This window comes from Hyperolius riggenbachi, chromosome 8 (genome assembly GCF_040937935.1).
Source record: "Hyperolius riggenbachi isolate aHypRig1 chromosome 8, aHypRig1.pri, whole genome shotgun sequence".
NCBI lineage: Eukaryota > Metazoa > Chordata > Amphibia > Anura > Hyperoliidae > Hyperolius > Hyperolius riggenbachi.
The window spans coordinates 104,279,221-104,295,738 of record NC_090653.1 but is presented as its reverse complement, the minus strand read 5'-3'; the positions used below and the strand labels follow the sequence as shown (position 1 = coordinate 104,295,738).

At 44.4% G+C, this 16,518-nt stretch overlaps 1 protein-coding gene across 1 annotated transcript in view; it reads right to left on the bottom strand.

Annotated features, from left to right (window-relative positions):
• Positions 1 to 15,857, bottom strand: part of PHF6 (PHD finger protein 6) — a 34,627-nt gene extending 18,770 nt beyond the window's left edge. Inside the window, exons 1-6 of the mRNA XM_068250950.1 lie at positions 15,766 to 15,857; positions 10,799 to 10,958; positions 8,410 to 8,511; positions 3,513 to 3,646; positions 2,201 to 2,244; positions 1,897 to 2,066 (exon numbers count right to left, since the gene is read on the bottom strand). Coding sequence (XP_068107051.1) covers positions 1,897 to 2,066; positions 2,201 to 2,244; positions 3,513 to 3,646; positions 8,410 to 8,511; positions 10,799 to 10,936 — 588 coding nt within the window. The 5' untranslated portion in view covers positions 10,937 to 10,958; positions 15,766 to 15,857. The remainder of the gene's footprint in view (positions 1 to 1,896; positions 2,067 to 2,200; positions 2,245 to 3,512; positions 3,647 to 8,409; positions 8,512 to 10,798; positions 10,959 to 15,765) is intronic.
• Positions 15,858 to 16,518: the final 661 nt, after the last annotated feature.

Sequence of the window (16,518 nt, the reverse complement as noted above, 5' to 3'; positions counted from 1 at the left end):
TCACCTGTAATGTAATTAATGGGAAAATCACATACATTTTCGCTATGCGAATTTTTAATGTGAATTCCGAAAATGCGTACGTTTTCATGTAAAAATTAATGGAAAAGCACAGGCACTGACATGGTTAAATTTGCATACCGTATATTCCGGCGTATAGGACGACTGGGCGTATAAGACGACCCCCCAACTTTTCCAGTTAAAATATAGAGTTTGGGATATACTCGCAGTATAAGACTACCCCTCTTCCAACGCACACCAAATTAAAATAAAAAAATCATGTACTGGTGCTGTGTATGAACAGATACTGCTGCTGTACTGTATGTATTACCCAGTATATAACACTATATAGTCAATTGACTTGTTGCATTGGTCAACTCTCCTTAAGTAGACTGGTCAGCTCTTCTTGTCTACCTGTTTATCAGAGCGGTATGGAAGAATAGATTCCGCTCCCTCAGCAGGGAGATCTGAGAGGCGGTAACAGGATAGGGAGTATCACCCGGCATCAATGACACCCGGCGTATAAGACGACCCCCAACTTTTCAGAAGATTTTCAAGGGTTAAAAAGTAGTCTTATACGCAGGAATATACAGTACTTACAAAAATATGCGAAAATGTGTGCGTTTTTGCGCTAAAATACGCAAACTTGTATGAATTTGCATCCGCATGCAAATTAGTTTACGCGTTTTCCGCAACGGAATCGCACAAGTGGAAACGTAGCCTGAAGGACAGGTCAGAGGGGGAAAAAAAACAAAAAACCAATGTCTACTTACTTGGGGATTCCTCCAGCCCATCTGTCCCCTGCCACAGTGTCCCCTCCGTTGCAGATGCCAACCTCGCCAGGCTGGCATCTTTTGCGCCTGCACCAGGCCACGCTGCTCTCGCTCATGTGGCCTGGAGCGTTCTGCGCAGGCTCAGAACTACTGCACCTGCGCATGACAGCGAATGGCGCGGCCACACGCTCACATAGGCGCAAGAGATGCTAATCTGGCAAGATCGGTATCTGCAACGAGGGACATATCGGCTGCCAGGGGATAGAGGAAGCCCCGGGTAAGTAGACACCTGAGCAGAACGACTGCATCATTTTCACCATTTCCCTCCCTACCCACACACAGGAAGCCACTCCATTGTGCATTGCTAGTCATCCCTCTCCATATCAACAGAACGCATTGCTAGGATGCATCTGTACAGCATCAGGCCCTAAACCCTGCTTGGGTGACAGCAATCAGATGTGTGTACACGGCTTAAAGTGAACCCGAGGTGAGAGTGATATAGAGGCTGCCATATTTGTTTCCTTTTAAACAATACCAGTTGCCTGGAAGCCCTGCTGGTCTATTTGGCTGCCGTAGTGTCTGAATAAAACCAAAAACAATATAGCAGAAAGAACTGACAGACTCCGGCACTCTTCATAGAATCTTTTATTGAAGCCACAAAGCACAGGTACAAACGAAAGCCCCTGTGTCTAAAACCAAAAACAAGCATGCAGCTAATTTTGTCAGTTCTGACAATACTGTCAGAAATGCCTGTTCTTCTGCATGCTTGTTCAGGGTCTGTGGCTGAAAGTATTTAGAGGCAGAGGATCAGCAAGACAGCCAGGCAACTGGTATTACTTGAAAGGAAATAAATATGGCAGTCTCCATATAACTCCCCTCGGGTTCCCTTTAATAGAAGCTAGTTCCGAAGCATAAAATAAACTGGTGTGGTTGTATGTGGATTCTGGGGTACTTCTGCTGCAGCAGGAATTGTCCTTCAGCAACCAGGAGATATGACTCATTGAAGACATATGGATTACAGCGTTTCTACTTACAATCCCCATCTCGTTTGTTACCTGGGAACTACCCGTACCTTAAACAGACCATTTCCAACTAAACTGGGAGCAACCATTAGGTTTGTACTTACACTGGAGCTGCTTTCTGTCTCTTCTGTACAGTGTGTGGTGGCGAGTCTGCTCTCTTCTGGCTGACCTCTGGAGTTTTTGGTTCTTGACTTCCCACGAGATCCTCTCCCTCTGCCACGGTGACGAGTGGATGGACTCAATCCTCTGTGACCAAACCCTTCTTCTGATTCATCTAGTAACCAAAAAACCAACAAACAGAAAACAAACAAACAGTATTTAAAATAACTTTCTTCCTTACAAATACCAGAAACTTCAGTGAGGAAAGTTCTCTTGACATTTCAGACTGCTCCAAGAACAAGTGTTTACCTTCTGAATTATGCAGCTGCTCCTTATGTTTTCTGCAATATAACCTACAAAGAAGAGCAACAGCTTATGTTAGTGACATATCTACCAATTCACACATGATTATCAGTAACCCATAGAATAAAAAGAGCAAGTAAAGGCAGTGTCGGGCTGAGGTCAAAGGCGAGAGAGGCTCCAGGAGTGCACAACTCACTCAGCTATCATTCCCCTATTGTGTTTGAAGCAGAGAGAAAGAAGAAAAGGGGGATGCATGGCAGATAACTAGGTGTTGGGGCTCTGGGGTGCTTCTTTGTTTTATAGCAATCAGTGTGTGACGGCTGGGGAGCACTTTGGTGTCTCAGCCTTGGGTGCTGGAGGACCTTGTCCTGGCTCTGGGTAAAGACGTGCTGGTTTTGAAACCATCAGCAATACATCACAGGGGGAATACAGTTCTTCCAACTGTGAAAAGGTTCTTATATTTACATGCTACATTTCTCTAGGACATGCAGTGTAACATGAACAGATGAGTAATGAGCCTGTTTTCTATTGCCTTGTCTAGCAACACTCGCTTATAAAAAACTTCCCCAAATAGTATCAGGTCTGAAGCCGCACTGCAACTTTTTGCTGGTGTTCCGCAGCTAGGGTTAGTAATGTGAGGTGAGGCCACTGGCTACTGTTAGGGCTGGTGCACACTACAAGGGCTTTTCTAAGCGCTTTGTGATTCTAAAAGCTCTTGCTAATGTTATCCTGTGTGTGTTCACACTGGAGTGATGTGATTTTGTAAATAACCCCCATAGCATTGCATTAGCAAAAGCTTTTAAAATCTCTACAGTTTAAAAAGCTCTTGTAGTGCGAATCAGCCCTTAGGGCTAGTTCACACAATGAACGCATAATGCGATTGCAACTACAATCTTGTTGCGATTCACGTTGTGATACACGTTCAACATAATAAAAAAAAAAAATCACATCCCAATCGCACCCAAAGTGCTGTATATAGCACGCTTGTGATTTTTGCAAACCGCAAATGCTGCAGTGAGAATGATCCCATAGGGATACATTAGCAACAGCACTTTGCTGATCGCCAGCGATTAGCAAAGTTCTGAAAAGCGCCCAAGTGTGAACCAGCCCTTACAGAAAGCAGGCTCATAGGTTGAAGGAATTTTCTGGTTTGCTTTATGGAGAGATAAAGCAATATATTTTACTAGGCATCAATACTAGCAAATTAGCGAAGCAATTACTTTATATGAAACTCAAAATAACATATCGGGATAGTGCTTTGATGCTCTGGAATAGAAGAATTTTATTACTGAACAGAGAACTTGCATGTTGCGCTTACAGATATATTCCTTGTGATGGGTTTTCCTGTATCTGAGCTTTGTCACGCAGAGCGCAGTGATAATGATACGTTTTGCGACAGGTGTTTACTTCACAACCAATTGTTGCACCAGGACAATGGCACAAAGTACACATCTATAAGAGAGAAAAAACACAGACAGACATGCTGACTTTAATTCAATATGTCATATTGCACTGATTTTTTTTGTAGCTTAAAGCTTACCTGAAGAAAAATAAATTGACATACCTACCTCAATAGTGGGAAGTTCAGAGGCTCCCCAGATCCCCTTACAGCCCACCGTTCCAGCGCAGGCCAGGGTCCCTCTAAATCCATTCTACTTAAAGAGTAACTGTCAGGCTGCAGAAGCGAATTTAAACCTCTATTCTCCTGTGTTAAACAGTTTAGAAGGAAGCCCAAAAGCAAATAGTGAAGATAAAAATCTCAGTTACCTTTGATGTGTGCTTATCAGCAAGGCTGTTATTCTTAAAGAGAACCAGAGATGAAGCACCCTCTTGTATTTTACCTTATAAATCAGTGGGAACATGACAGTAAACACCTAATCTGCCCTTTGTTTCATTGTTCTCTGTGTAATCTGACTGTTATCACGTCTGATAAGAATCCCCGACTGAGAAGTCAGGCTGTTCCGTCTAGCTTTGCTACAGAAAGATTATAGCTAAGTCTGTATTCTGTGGTGTTATTTCAAGCCCAAGCCTGCCCCCTTGTGGCTTTGCTATAATGACTCAGCTATAATCATTCCCAGCAAAGCCAGATTTAATTGCTCAGTCTGGGATTCTTGTGACTGTTGATAACAGACACTTTTAGCAGTGAGGCTGAAACAGACAGCATGGTAAGTGTTTTCTCTAATGTTCTTACTGATATACATGGTAAAATACACAAGGGTGCTTCGTCTCTGGTTCCCTTTAAGAAGACGCAAGCCGCATACCATACTGCAAAGCATTCTGGGGCTCTCCCCTCAGCTGCTAATGAGACGTTACAGCAGCTTGTAATCGCTTAGCACTGATAAATCTCCGGCAGAGTACACTGCAGGAGTCAGCTATTGTTCCTAGCCACATGGCTCATTAATATTCACTGCACACTGTGTTGTTCAAGTACAAGCTTATCTGTGAACAGGAAGCAGGCAGGACATGACGACACATTTGACAGAAAAACATGGAGCCTGCCATGAGCTGTCAGGAGCATCTATCTCTGCATATACTATATACAAATTCTGTGAAATCCAAACATGGACAGTGAAATGCATATGTAATGTAAGTACAGCCAATCTTTAGCTACTGATATATGTGTTTATTTTCTCTGAGACCTTATACCTAACAGCTCCTCTTTAAGCTTGTCAAATAGATTTCTTGCAGCAGGGCGCATCCAACTGGGCCTGTGCAACAAGGTCCGGGCATGCCCAGTAGAATGAAGTGCACAGAGGGGAAAAACCATGCACGAGTGGCTTCATTTTACTGGCCATGCTTGGACTGTACTTGCACCTGCCCATCCGGATGTGTAGATCGGTTTTCTGGATCACTTAAGTCAGAGAAGTCAAAATCCAGTCCTTAAAGGCCAAGATACTCACATTTTGGCACAACTCAAATTAACCCCCTTGGCGGTATGAAAAATACTGCCAGGGGGCAGCGCAGCAGTTTTTTTTTAATTATTTTTTTTTTAAATCATGTAGCGAGCCGAGGGCTCGCTACATGATAGCCGCTGCTCAGCGGCATCCCCCCAGCCCCGCCGATCGCCTCCGGCGATAGGCGATCAGGAAATCCCGTTCAAAGAACGGGATTTCCTGGAGGGCTTCCCCCGTCGCCATGGCGACGGGGCGGAATGACGTCGGGACGTCATTGGGAGACCCGATCCACCCCTCGGCGCTGCCTGGCACTGATTGGCCAGGCAGCGCTCGGGGTCTGGGGGGGGGGGGGGCGCGCGCCGCACCGGATAGCGGCGATCGGGCGCGCGCCGGCGGCGATCCGGGTGCTGGCGCAGCTAGCAAAGTGCTAGCTGCGTCCAGCAAAAAAAAAAAAAAAATTAAGTAAAATCGGCCCAGCAGGGCCTGAGCGGCACCCTCCGGCGGCTTACCCCGTGTCACACACGGGGTTACCGCTAAGGAGGTTAAGCGACTGCATTAGGCATGGTTTATCAAGTGGAACACATTTCTCAGGCCAATAAAAACACTGGCATGGATATGGCTGTCAAGGGCTGGAGTTCAACATCCCTGGCTTAAAGGACAGCTGTAGTGAGAAGAATATGGAGACTACCATGTTTAATTTCTTTTTAAACAATACCAGCTGTCTGGCTGGCTGCAGTAATATCTGAGCAACGCCAGAAACACGCATGCAGCTAGATCAGATCTGACAATAATGTCCGAAACACCTGAACTGCATATTTATTTATTGTATTTATAAAAGTGCCAACATGTTACGCAGCGCTGGACATTAGTTTAGGTTACAGACAATATTTAGGGGTGACATACAGCAATACGACAATACAGGAATACAAGAAAAACCAGATCACACAGCACAGTATGAGTACCGGGTAATGCTTAGTCAGTCACTGGATGGGAGCATGGAGATTAGGCAAGTTGAGTTCACTCAAATGCATAGCATGGGTGCACAGTAATGGAGGTGAGTGATCAGGTAGGACACAAAAGGAGGAGGACCCTGCCTGAAGGCTTACAATCTAGTGGCTTACAATCATATGCTCGTTCAGGGTCTAAGGCTAAAAGAATTAGTGGTAAAGGATCAGCAGGATAGCCAGGCAACTAGTATTACATAAAAGGAAATAAATATGGCAGCCTCCATATAACTTTCATTACAGTTCTCCTTTAAGACCCTTCTGAACCAAACTACAACACCTTGGTCTATGATTTGTCTGAAATTAGCATGCTCAGCTTACACGTCTAAAGTTTAAATCTCGTCCAGGACACTATACATGGAGTTTGTATGTTTTCATGTTTGCCTGCAATTCCTCAAGGTACTTAATTTACCTTCCACATCTCAAACACATACTGAACATCCCCCATCCCTTCCCAAATAAGAGCTTCTCTGAGGCACAGTCAGGCCCAGTGCAGACCAAAACCGCTAGCAGATAGTCAAAACGCTAGTGGTTTTGGGAGCAGAGAGCCAATATTTGCCGGGTGCACACCGAGCGGATTTTGTATGTGATCCGCCGGCCGCATCCGCGTGGCTAATGTATCTCTATGGGCTGGTGCACACCGGCGGTTTGAGGTTTGAAGCAAACCGCAAATGTGCAGCAAGAGGCACGTTTGCTGCTTGCTAAAAACCTCAAACTGCCGGTGTGCACCAGCCCATAGAGATACATTAGCCACGCGGATTTTCAAGCTAGTCCTACATGCACCCCTATACAAGCGGATGCGGCCGGCGGATCCGCCCAGCGTGCACTGGGCCTCAGTGACTGCAGAAAACGCCAATTCTAAAAAACATGAAAGCATGGGAAGAGCTGCTGAGGAAGTGGTCAAAGCACACTACACATTGGGCATGTTTGTTATCTAACCTTCACACAGCATCAAAAGAAGCTTCATTATTAGCACAGGGATGTGGCAAGTACATACTCAAATTTGTTTTTTGGGTTGTTTTTAGCCAGCTATATATTTACTGGCCATACTCCATAGCATTTATAGGGGAGTTTTCTTGGTGATTCTTGTAGGCACTAAGAACACTTAGGAGAAAAGTAGGGAGAGACCGGGAGCGCAATGGTGCAGTAGCGTCAGGTATAGGGAGGATAAAAGTATATAGATATATACTCACAAAGGTGGGCTGCAGTTCCTACAGGGAATTAACCGTGCCTGCTTGGTACTCCAGGTCCTGCTGGATACTGGACGGTCGCTCTCCTGTAGCACGATAGACTTTCCGGAAAAACTGCAAAGCTATTACCTCCAAAGGAGGGCTGACTGGTAATAGGTAGGATGGAGACGCCCAATGCGTGTTCAATTTTAGAGTTTTAAAATATAAATAAAAAAGAGGTAATCGCTTACCTCTCCAGAAGATATAGACACTAATTCAACTAGAAAAAGTTTTTAGCCAAAAGGCAATCTGACAACACGTTTCACGGGTCATGGCCCGCTTCCTCGGGACAATACAAAATGTCTTGATAGCATAGGGGATAGACTGAGGCGCCTAAACTCTATCCACTATGCTATCAAGGCATTTTGTATTGTCCCGAGGAAGCGGGCTATGACCCGTGAAACGTGTTGTCAGATTGCTTTTTGAATAAAAATGTTTTTTTTCCAGTTGAACTGGTGTCTATATCTTTTGGAGAGGCAAGCAATTACCACTTTATTTTTATTTATATTTTAAAACACTAAAATAGAACACAAATTGGATGCCTCCATTCTACCCATAATAAATAGCATTTAAATATATATATATATATATATATATATATATATATATATATATATATATATATATATATATATATATATATATATATATATATATATATATATATATATATATATAAAGAATTTGGATAAATGTGAAATATTTAACACAGCTGTTGTATTTGTTTACCTGTCCCTTCTGGGTTTGATTATCGTATTTTGCACCTTCTTACTTAGGCTCGACTATTCATTATATTTGCTCATTCAGATAGCTATAAAGACCTCAGTCCCCGGTTTTAAGGGTTAAACAGCCCTTTTTCAAAACTGCACACACACACACACAAACAGATTCAGGGTTATTACCTGAAGGACATTTAGGTATTGGTTTCCCACTATGAGTGGGATTTTCTGTGCTTTTTAAACAATTTTAATGAATGTATATAGTCCCCGACTTACTAACACCCGACTCACAAAAAAAATTGTGAAATTTGTTTCTATGGGAACAAGTAAAAATAGACCTTGTTTCCAGCTGCAGTGTTTGATGCTTACCAACTTTTTGCCCCTTCGTAATTCCTTTTGGATATCCTCTATGGAAAATCCTCCAAGATTTTCACTGTCAGACTGAGAGGATACAAGAGCAGAGGAAAACAGCTGAGGAGTAAAAACAAAAAGAAAGGTAAGCTGTAAATTGAAAAAAATAAATAAAAAAGATGATAATACTATATACACATACAAACTCAGCATAGGCATCTACATAAAACGCCTGACAAAAATGTTATGAACTATTATCCTGCTACCTATTGAACCAACATAAAATGTTTTGGAGGCTTATTTACTAAATCTGGAGAATAAATGGAAAGAAGTGAACCAGCAAACCTGGAATGTAATTATATCAAGCTGTTTGCTAGTAAGTGGTCCATGTTTGTAACCCTGACCTGGGCCATAGCAAACCATGCTAGAAATGCTGATAGTGGCAGGTCACACACTCAGAGAGAATGTATTTTAAATAAATTCAGGGCTCTTTCACATTAGACAACGCATGCAGGAGCCTTTCTCCTGCACGCGTTGTCTGCCTGCGGCATGTCGTCGGGTATCTGCGGTGCAACGCAATCAGCGGCGGTAGCAGGTAATTACACCCGACGAAAAACGCCGGCTCTCAGGTGCGTTGGATGAAAAACTACGCCCGGGTGCGTCGGAACCGCAACGCATCGAAACGCAGCGTCGGGTGTGAAAGGTAAAATGAAAGTCTATGGACTTTCATCTTACCTTGGTTAACGCAAACGGATGTCGTTTGCGTTAACACACAAAATTTGCCCTAATGTGAAAGAGCCCTCAAGGATATGAAAGTTCATGCTGTGGGCACTGTGCAAGAATCCAATGCCACAACAACAAATTCAAGCTTCAGTAATTTTTCAAATTATTATTATTTTTTTGTATAAAGCTTAAAAAAAAAACAAAAAAAAAAACACTTTAGCCAACTAATAAGAGTATACAAATAATAAGTGCAGGTTTTGGTTTGGTGGATCAGGTATTTTTTTTAGCTTTAGTAAATTAAACCCTACAAGACAAAAAATAATAATAATAATCGAATTTGACACACAGGCACTGCTTTTTAAACATTACTGCTTCTGATCAGCTCTTTAATATTAGCCTTGATGGAAAAATGTGAAGTTTTCTTCACTAGCTATTCACTCATGAATAAGGCATCTTGTAATCTCTGTCCCATCAAGATTGCTTTGTCGCAAGGCAGATTTAATGTGTGTATTAACACCATTTACACACATACATGTTTCATACTTGCAGCTTATGTGAACATGTAAGTTTATTAAGGGGGTGAACAAGCATGCTTATTTACTAGTCCTACATGCACCCCTATACAGACCTTTACAATACGTACGCATTGGAATGAGGGCATTGGGCATCTGTATGCATGCTAGATTCTCCACAGACAGCCCAAAATGTGCATCTCATCTGAGGATTATCCAGTGTCTGTACAGGGCATAAGGGCTCATTTTTGTAATTTAAAATGAAATAAATATGGCGCTAATTTTTAAAAATTTTACAATGCAGCTCTCCCTTAATGTATTCCAAAGTGTTCAGCCGCATACCCCCGACAGAACGAGCATTCCTGTCCCCAGAAATCACCTTTTATCATACCACGACCAATGTGGTCGCAGAAAATGCTGCCAAGAAGAGGCAGAGCTGTTCACCCGAGCTCTGCCTCTTAAACTGTCTATCCCCACCTATATACCGCCTAATATACCAGCACACACTACGTTGATGAGGCGGCTGTTGACACAAAGGTGCAAACAAATTACGAAAGCCGGCGACCGCAGCGTGCCAGGTAGTGGCTGGGACTGAGACACTCGCGCAACCAGACCACCCTGCTGTGCGCAGTACTATACTTGGAGCAGAGTGGCGTGCACGAGGGTGCAGGTCCATGTGTACTCGTACCACGACTGGAGCCGTGACCCAAAAACAGTCACAGGAGTCGCAGCGATTTTATCCAGGAATTCCAGGATATTATAACGATATAAATGGAAAACGAGAGGGCTCTGAGCGGCAGTAAGTGGAAGAACAGTAAGGGCCCGTTTCCACTAGGGCGGTTTCGGCGGCGATTCTGCAGAGTTTCCCCGCACATGATTCGCACGGGGAAACTCTGCCATAGGGGATGACGGGGCCGCGGCGAAATCGCTTGCGGGAGCGATTCACCCGGAACCCCCCGAAGAATTTGCGGCGGAGGCTGTGAATCCCATAGCCGCGCATGGCACGGCTCAATGGATTCGCCTGCGATCCCACCCGCTCAGTGCGGCTTGCGTCTGCGAGACGCACGCTGCACTAGTGGAGACGAGCCCTAAAGGGTTTTCCAGCAATGTCATTTTTATGAATCTTTAAAGTGCAAGCAAAATTACACTTTAGGAGGCGAAAGAATACTAACCAAACATCTGTGATGTGCTGCCACCTTCTGGTTGTTTGACACCAGTAGCTGTCCACATTCCTTTTCTCGGTTTGATCTGCAGAAACCACATTTATGTAGCCTTAAAGATCCCTTCTTTTGCCCAGTCGAGCCTGACATGATTTGTGGCTTTTGATTCAGACTAACGAAGAAAAATAAAGCAACAAATCATCATAAGTTAACAGGTATTAAGAGGAAAAACACACCATTTTTGTGAACATATGTATCTGATGGCAATTAGTAATGTAAAATCTTACATTTGTTGTACTGTGTGTAAAAGTGACCTGAAGATGATAAGTTCATGCCCTTTCGTACCGTACCCATTTATCTTCAGGTGCACGCATATTGTAAAGGAATAAACAGGAAAATGTGATGTGTTTTGAACACATCAATGGTTTTAGGCCTGGTTCACACTACAAGAGCATGTTTAGTACTAGTGATTTGAAAAGCTCTTGCTAATGCCATGCAATGAGCGATTTTTATAAAATCATATCGCTCAAGTGAGAACAAACTCAAAACATTACATTAGAGCAAGAGCTTTTAAAAATCACAAGCACTTAGAAAAAGCTCTTGCAGTGTGAACCAGCCCTTCTGACTTGTCTGTCAGAAACCTTGCAAGGAGCACCTGGTCATGGCTGGTTTTTGGTAAAATGTTCTTCTACAACCCAAACGAAGCTCACTGGAATGTGGGAGTGTTAACGATATCTGGTATCAGAAATATACTTACTGCACATGCGCAGAGCAAAGCCTTCTGGGTCAAGCCTATCCCACCCACATCTGTCACTAGCTTTATCTTAATTCTGATTGTTCTGCCTGGGTATCCTTAAAAGAACACCAGAAATAATGAACATGGAGGCTGCCATATTAATTTCCTTTTTTTACAAAGCTAATTGCATGGCTGTCCTGCTGATCCTCCACCTCTAATACTTTATGCAGATCTGATGTTTGACTGAAATGGATGATGATGGTGGTGCTATATAAATCAATTTCAGAACACACCATTTGTATGTGTTGTATATACTGTAAATTATCTACACATACAGGGACATTTATCAATTTTGCTACAAAGCAAGAAAATAAATGATTTCACAATTTAAAGCTTTCACTTAACTCAAGAAATAGAGCTGCAACAAAACAAAGGCTGCTGAAGACCACTTTTTTCAATTCTACCAGACGACAAAATCAGTTGTAGGTGGGGTAGGCGACCATCCACCATCAGAGGCACTAGTGCGAAAATGGTACAGAGAACACTATAAATCCTATAATAAATATATGCTTGCTAGTGCTCAGTGGTGAAGAGGCGGCCCTGCCCCAAATGGAGTCACGTCTGAGCAGGGCGCCTGGTTACACCACTTTGTGTCATCGTCTGGTGGCGCTACAAAGGCTGCAACTCAGCTGCATTTTAACTGTACCCGAATGGTGCTCATGGCCAGCAGACAGGATACTGAGCACTCCAACATCGCACAGTTCAGCCGCTCACCTGAAAGAGGCCTTAAAGTGGAACTGAAAGGTCCTAAAACCCCACCCCCCAAAGTTTCACTTATCTGGGGCTTCTGCCAGCCCCCTGCAGCTTACCCGTGCCCATAACATACCGATCCTACATTCCCCCGCCGCGGCTCACTTTTCTTATCATAGTGGAAGCCGACTTCTAAGGTGACCTCCACCGCACCCTGGGCATGCGTATCCTTGTACATATTCCAGTGGCCAGCAGCGTCCTGCGCAGTAATCTGCGCTAGAGAATCTTTACAGAGCCTGTGCGGTACGCTCCCGGCGCCGGGGGAGTGAACGAGGAAGCGAGCGGCCAAAGCTGTGCAGGCGCAGTGTATGCCCACTAAGCAAAGTGAAATTGAGCCACAACGTGGGAACGGAAGATCGGTATGTCACGTCGCGGGCACAGGTCGGCTGCAGGGGGCTGGCAGAAGCCCCAGGTAAGTGAAACTTTTTTTTATCAGACCTTTCAGTTCCGGTTTAAAGTACTTCTGTTAGGTTATATTTGTGGAGGGCATTGTAACTTCAAAAAATTAATGTGTATTTACACAATTATGAGCACTGGAATTACAGTAATGTGGTGCCCAGTTTACTGTCTGAGAGCCTCTATAGCCACAATTCACATTATGGCTTATAGCGGCGCATGGTGCACCCAAATTTCCCAGCATCACTTTGCGCTGTCTCGTCCACAGAAAGATTCTTGATCGGTTGTAAGATCTGGTTTGAGCTTCAGTCACCCAGAAGATGTACACTAGGAAGGAAAGCTTTCAATGATGGGGTAAGAAACATACTGAAAATCCTACCAAGTTAACTTATGAACACACGTGACCGATAACCAGTAAAAGATTTCCCACTGGCAACTGTAAGCACACAGTAAGGCAGCAGAGCCCAAGTTTCCTGTGGGGAAGATGTCATTTCAAGTGAAAACAAACAAGCACACCTCCTGTTGGTGCAGAAAATATGAATGTAACAATTACATGTTTCCTAAAACAGCTGTTTATGAATGCGGTGGGGAAAGGAACGCAGATACCATGCAGTTGTAATCCCTGCGCAGGAACATAGAAGCTGGCAAATGAGAGGTTTACACGTATCAAGAGACCTGATGGGAGTTCATTGAGAAGTTTAGTACACAACTTTTGGTTTTGATATTTTCCTCAGGATTTATTTTCCCACCATTATGGGTTCAGTGTTTTAGTTGTTGGTAATTTAATAAGAATGTGAGTAATCTTAGAAAACTATGCATACAACCTGACATATAGGGGGTTTAGATATTTCAATTACCACCTTCCCCCTAAAAGCATCAATTGCATACTGTGATGAAAACTTGAAATATTGTACACTGTATTTATACAATGCTGATACCTTATATATGTATACAGTGATGTCATTAGTTGTCCATCAGAGGAGCTCACAATCTAATGATAGCCTAATACCCCTACCACATTGTAATGTGGTAGGGGCATTAGGCTATCATTACTGGGGGTAGCCAATTTTAAAGGACTTCCAATGTGAATGTACAAATCTGTGTTTTACTCATCTGGTGCTTCTTCCAGCCGTCTGAGTCCCTCGCTGCAGCCCCGTTCCTCCGTGTTGTCCCGCTGGTCGCCCGTACTGATCGTGACTCCGCTGGTGGGTCTTCTGAGCCTGCACTCCTGCCCGCATGTCCACATCATCTGGTACATACTGCGCACAACTACCACGCAGTACGCGCAGGCACGAAAAGCCTGTGCAGGCACAGAAGACTGGACCTGCCAGTGGGGTCACGATCTTTATGGGCGACAAGCAGGAAAACGCAGAGGACGGAGGTGCAGCAAGGAACTCAGGTGGCTGCGAGGGGCTGGAAGAAGCCCTAGGTGAGTAAAACAGACTTGTACATTCACAACGGAAGTCCTTTAACATACATGTATGTTTAAATCATTTGGGAGAAAACATACAATTGCAACGAGAACAAAGAAACTGCATGAAGATAGTGTTCTACGGGATATCCAAACATATACAGTGGCTAAGTAGTTAGCACTACCCCCTTCAGCACCAGAGCTAAAATATTTGCGTGGAGTGCTCATGTTTGTGTAGTTTTCTCTGGGAACTTTGGTTGTCTCCCAAAGACCTACTGGTAGGTTAACTAGTCCAAAACTATAAGGACAATATACTAGGGTAAGACATTAGATTGCCTGCTTCTTCAGTGGTCAGCTAGAGGCATGGGCGCTAGTCTACCAAAGGCAATACATAGGGAAACCATATAGTGAAATGACGCTAATGTGATTGGTTGCTGTTTCAACTCCAATGACAGCACCCTCTTCAACTTTTAGGCTTCAGATAAGCTGAAATAACTACTCATGCACCATTTGGCCAATTACAAGCCTTCAAGTTATAGCGGGTGCTGTGATTGGAGAACTGTTCCCTATGATTTTTCCTACTTGGTCACCTCAAATAGACTAGTGCCCGAGTTGTGAATATCAATATACTCAGCATTATGGAAAATATTAGCTCTGACACAAATGCTCAATACTCTCATATGGGCAGCACGATGGCATACTGGATAGCACTCTCGACTTGCCCTCGCCGCAGCTCCACTCACCGCAGATGGCCCGGCGTCTCCGATTCAAGATTCCTACTGCGCCTGCGCAAGCTGCTCTGAGTCGCGCTAACGTCATCCAGACTGTACTGCGCAGGCGTAGTAAAGCCCTAATGACGTCAGTGCGACTACATGAGTCGCATGCTGGAGCGCAGTAGGATGCACCGGGAGCGACCGGAGCTGTAGAGGGCACAGGACGGATGTAAGGGGCTGGAGGAAGCCTGAGGCAAGTGCATTTCTAAGCAGGGCTGTGGAGTCAGAGTTTTGGGCACCCGGAGTCGGAGTTTCATAAACTGAGGAGTCGGATGATTTTTGTACAAAATGCACAGCCCTGTTAAATATTAGACTAAGGATTTGGAGTCGAGGAGTCGGGGCCGTTTTGGTTACCCGGGGTTGGAGTCAGAGTCGTGGTTTCATAAACTGAGGAGTCGGAGTCAGAGGTTTTTTGTACCGACTCCACAGCCCTGTTTCTAAGTTTCTCAGACCAATAAGACTATATATTCTATGGAGCGATGATGCTGACATGTCAGCACTATTAATAATATACTATTACCGGTTATCAACCAGTTAAGGTCTAGCACTGACTGATGAAAGGCAGAAGTACAATGATTATGGAATGGGAGAGCTCAGTGCCTCGTTCTGTTCTGGTACCCCTTCTATACAAGCCCCCCAACCTTATACCTTTTCATTCACTGCGCCCCAAACTTGTGACTCCCCATCACTAGACAACCACTCATCCCTCTCCATTCATAGCCCCTCTTCTCCATTCACTACAATGGGATGTGGCGGGTGCTACTCGGCCTCCCGCGCCTTTCCTGGGGGCGGAGCCTGACATCCTGCGCCTCGCAGCGCCCCCCACAATGGCCCCCTCTATGTCGGCACTCACCCGCAGCCCCCGCTGCCCGCCCACCGCCGCTGCCGCTGTCACTCTTATTCCAGGATCACAGCCGTAGCCTTCTACTGTTTGTTTCCTTTCATTCCACTACGTACAGCGTGCTGACGTCACATCAACGGCGGGAAGCACCGTCACCCGCCCCCCGTGCGGACGCCATAAAATTAACCCTTTAGGTGCCACTAGCCAACTCTCCTTACTTAATCGGCGCACGTCACAGCCCGAGCGGGCATGACCATACTGATACTGTATTGCGTAGATTTGCCAGGCGAGCTGTGCTGGTCACTCTGGCCAGCATGTGAAACGGTGACTCGCACAGTGCAACCTAACATGGAAATGGTGTGAATATCATTATGATAGCTACTTAAAATCTTGTTATTAAGCATTTATCTCGCGATGGGTTTTTCTGCATCTCTACAATGTACATCGTACTGTGAATGCCCCTTGGAGCAGCTCACAATCTGATCTCTTCCATGGCCTCACCATAGCCTCATGCCAATATGGGCAGTGGAAACAACCTTCATACATGTAATAGCTCTGCAAGTGAAAATGGGTACAAAATAATGGTAATAAAATATCGATAATTTTACCATATTCTGTTATCCACTATAGTAGAATATAGGTAATGCTACCAATATTTTACCTTGTCCTAACCTATCCCTAATTTTTACACTGTTTATACCAGAAGTCGCGTCAGAAGCTAGAGAGAGGCGCATCGGTGGAGCGCACGGAAGGTATGTATCTTCC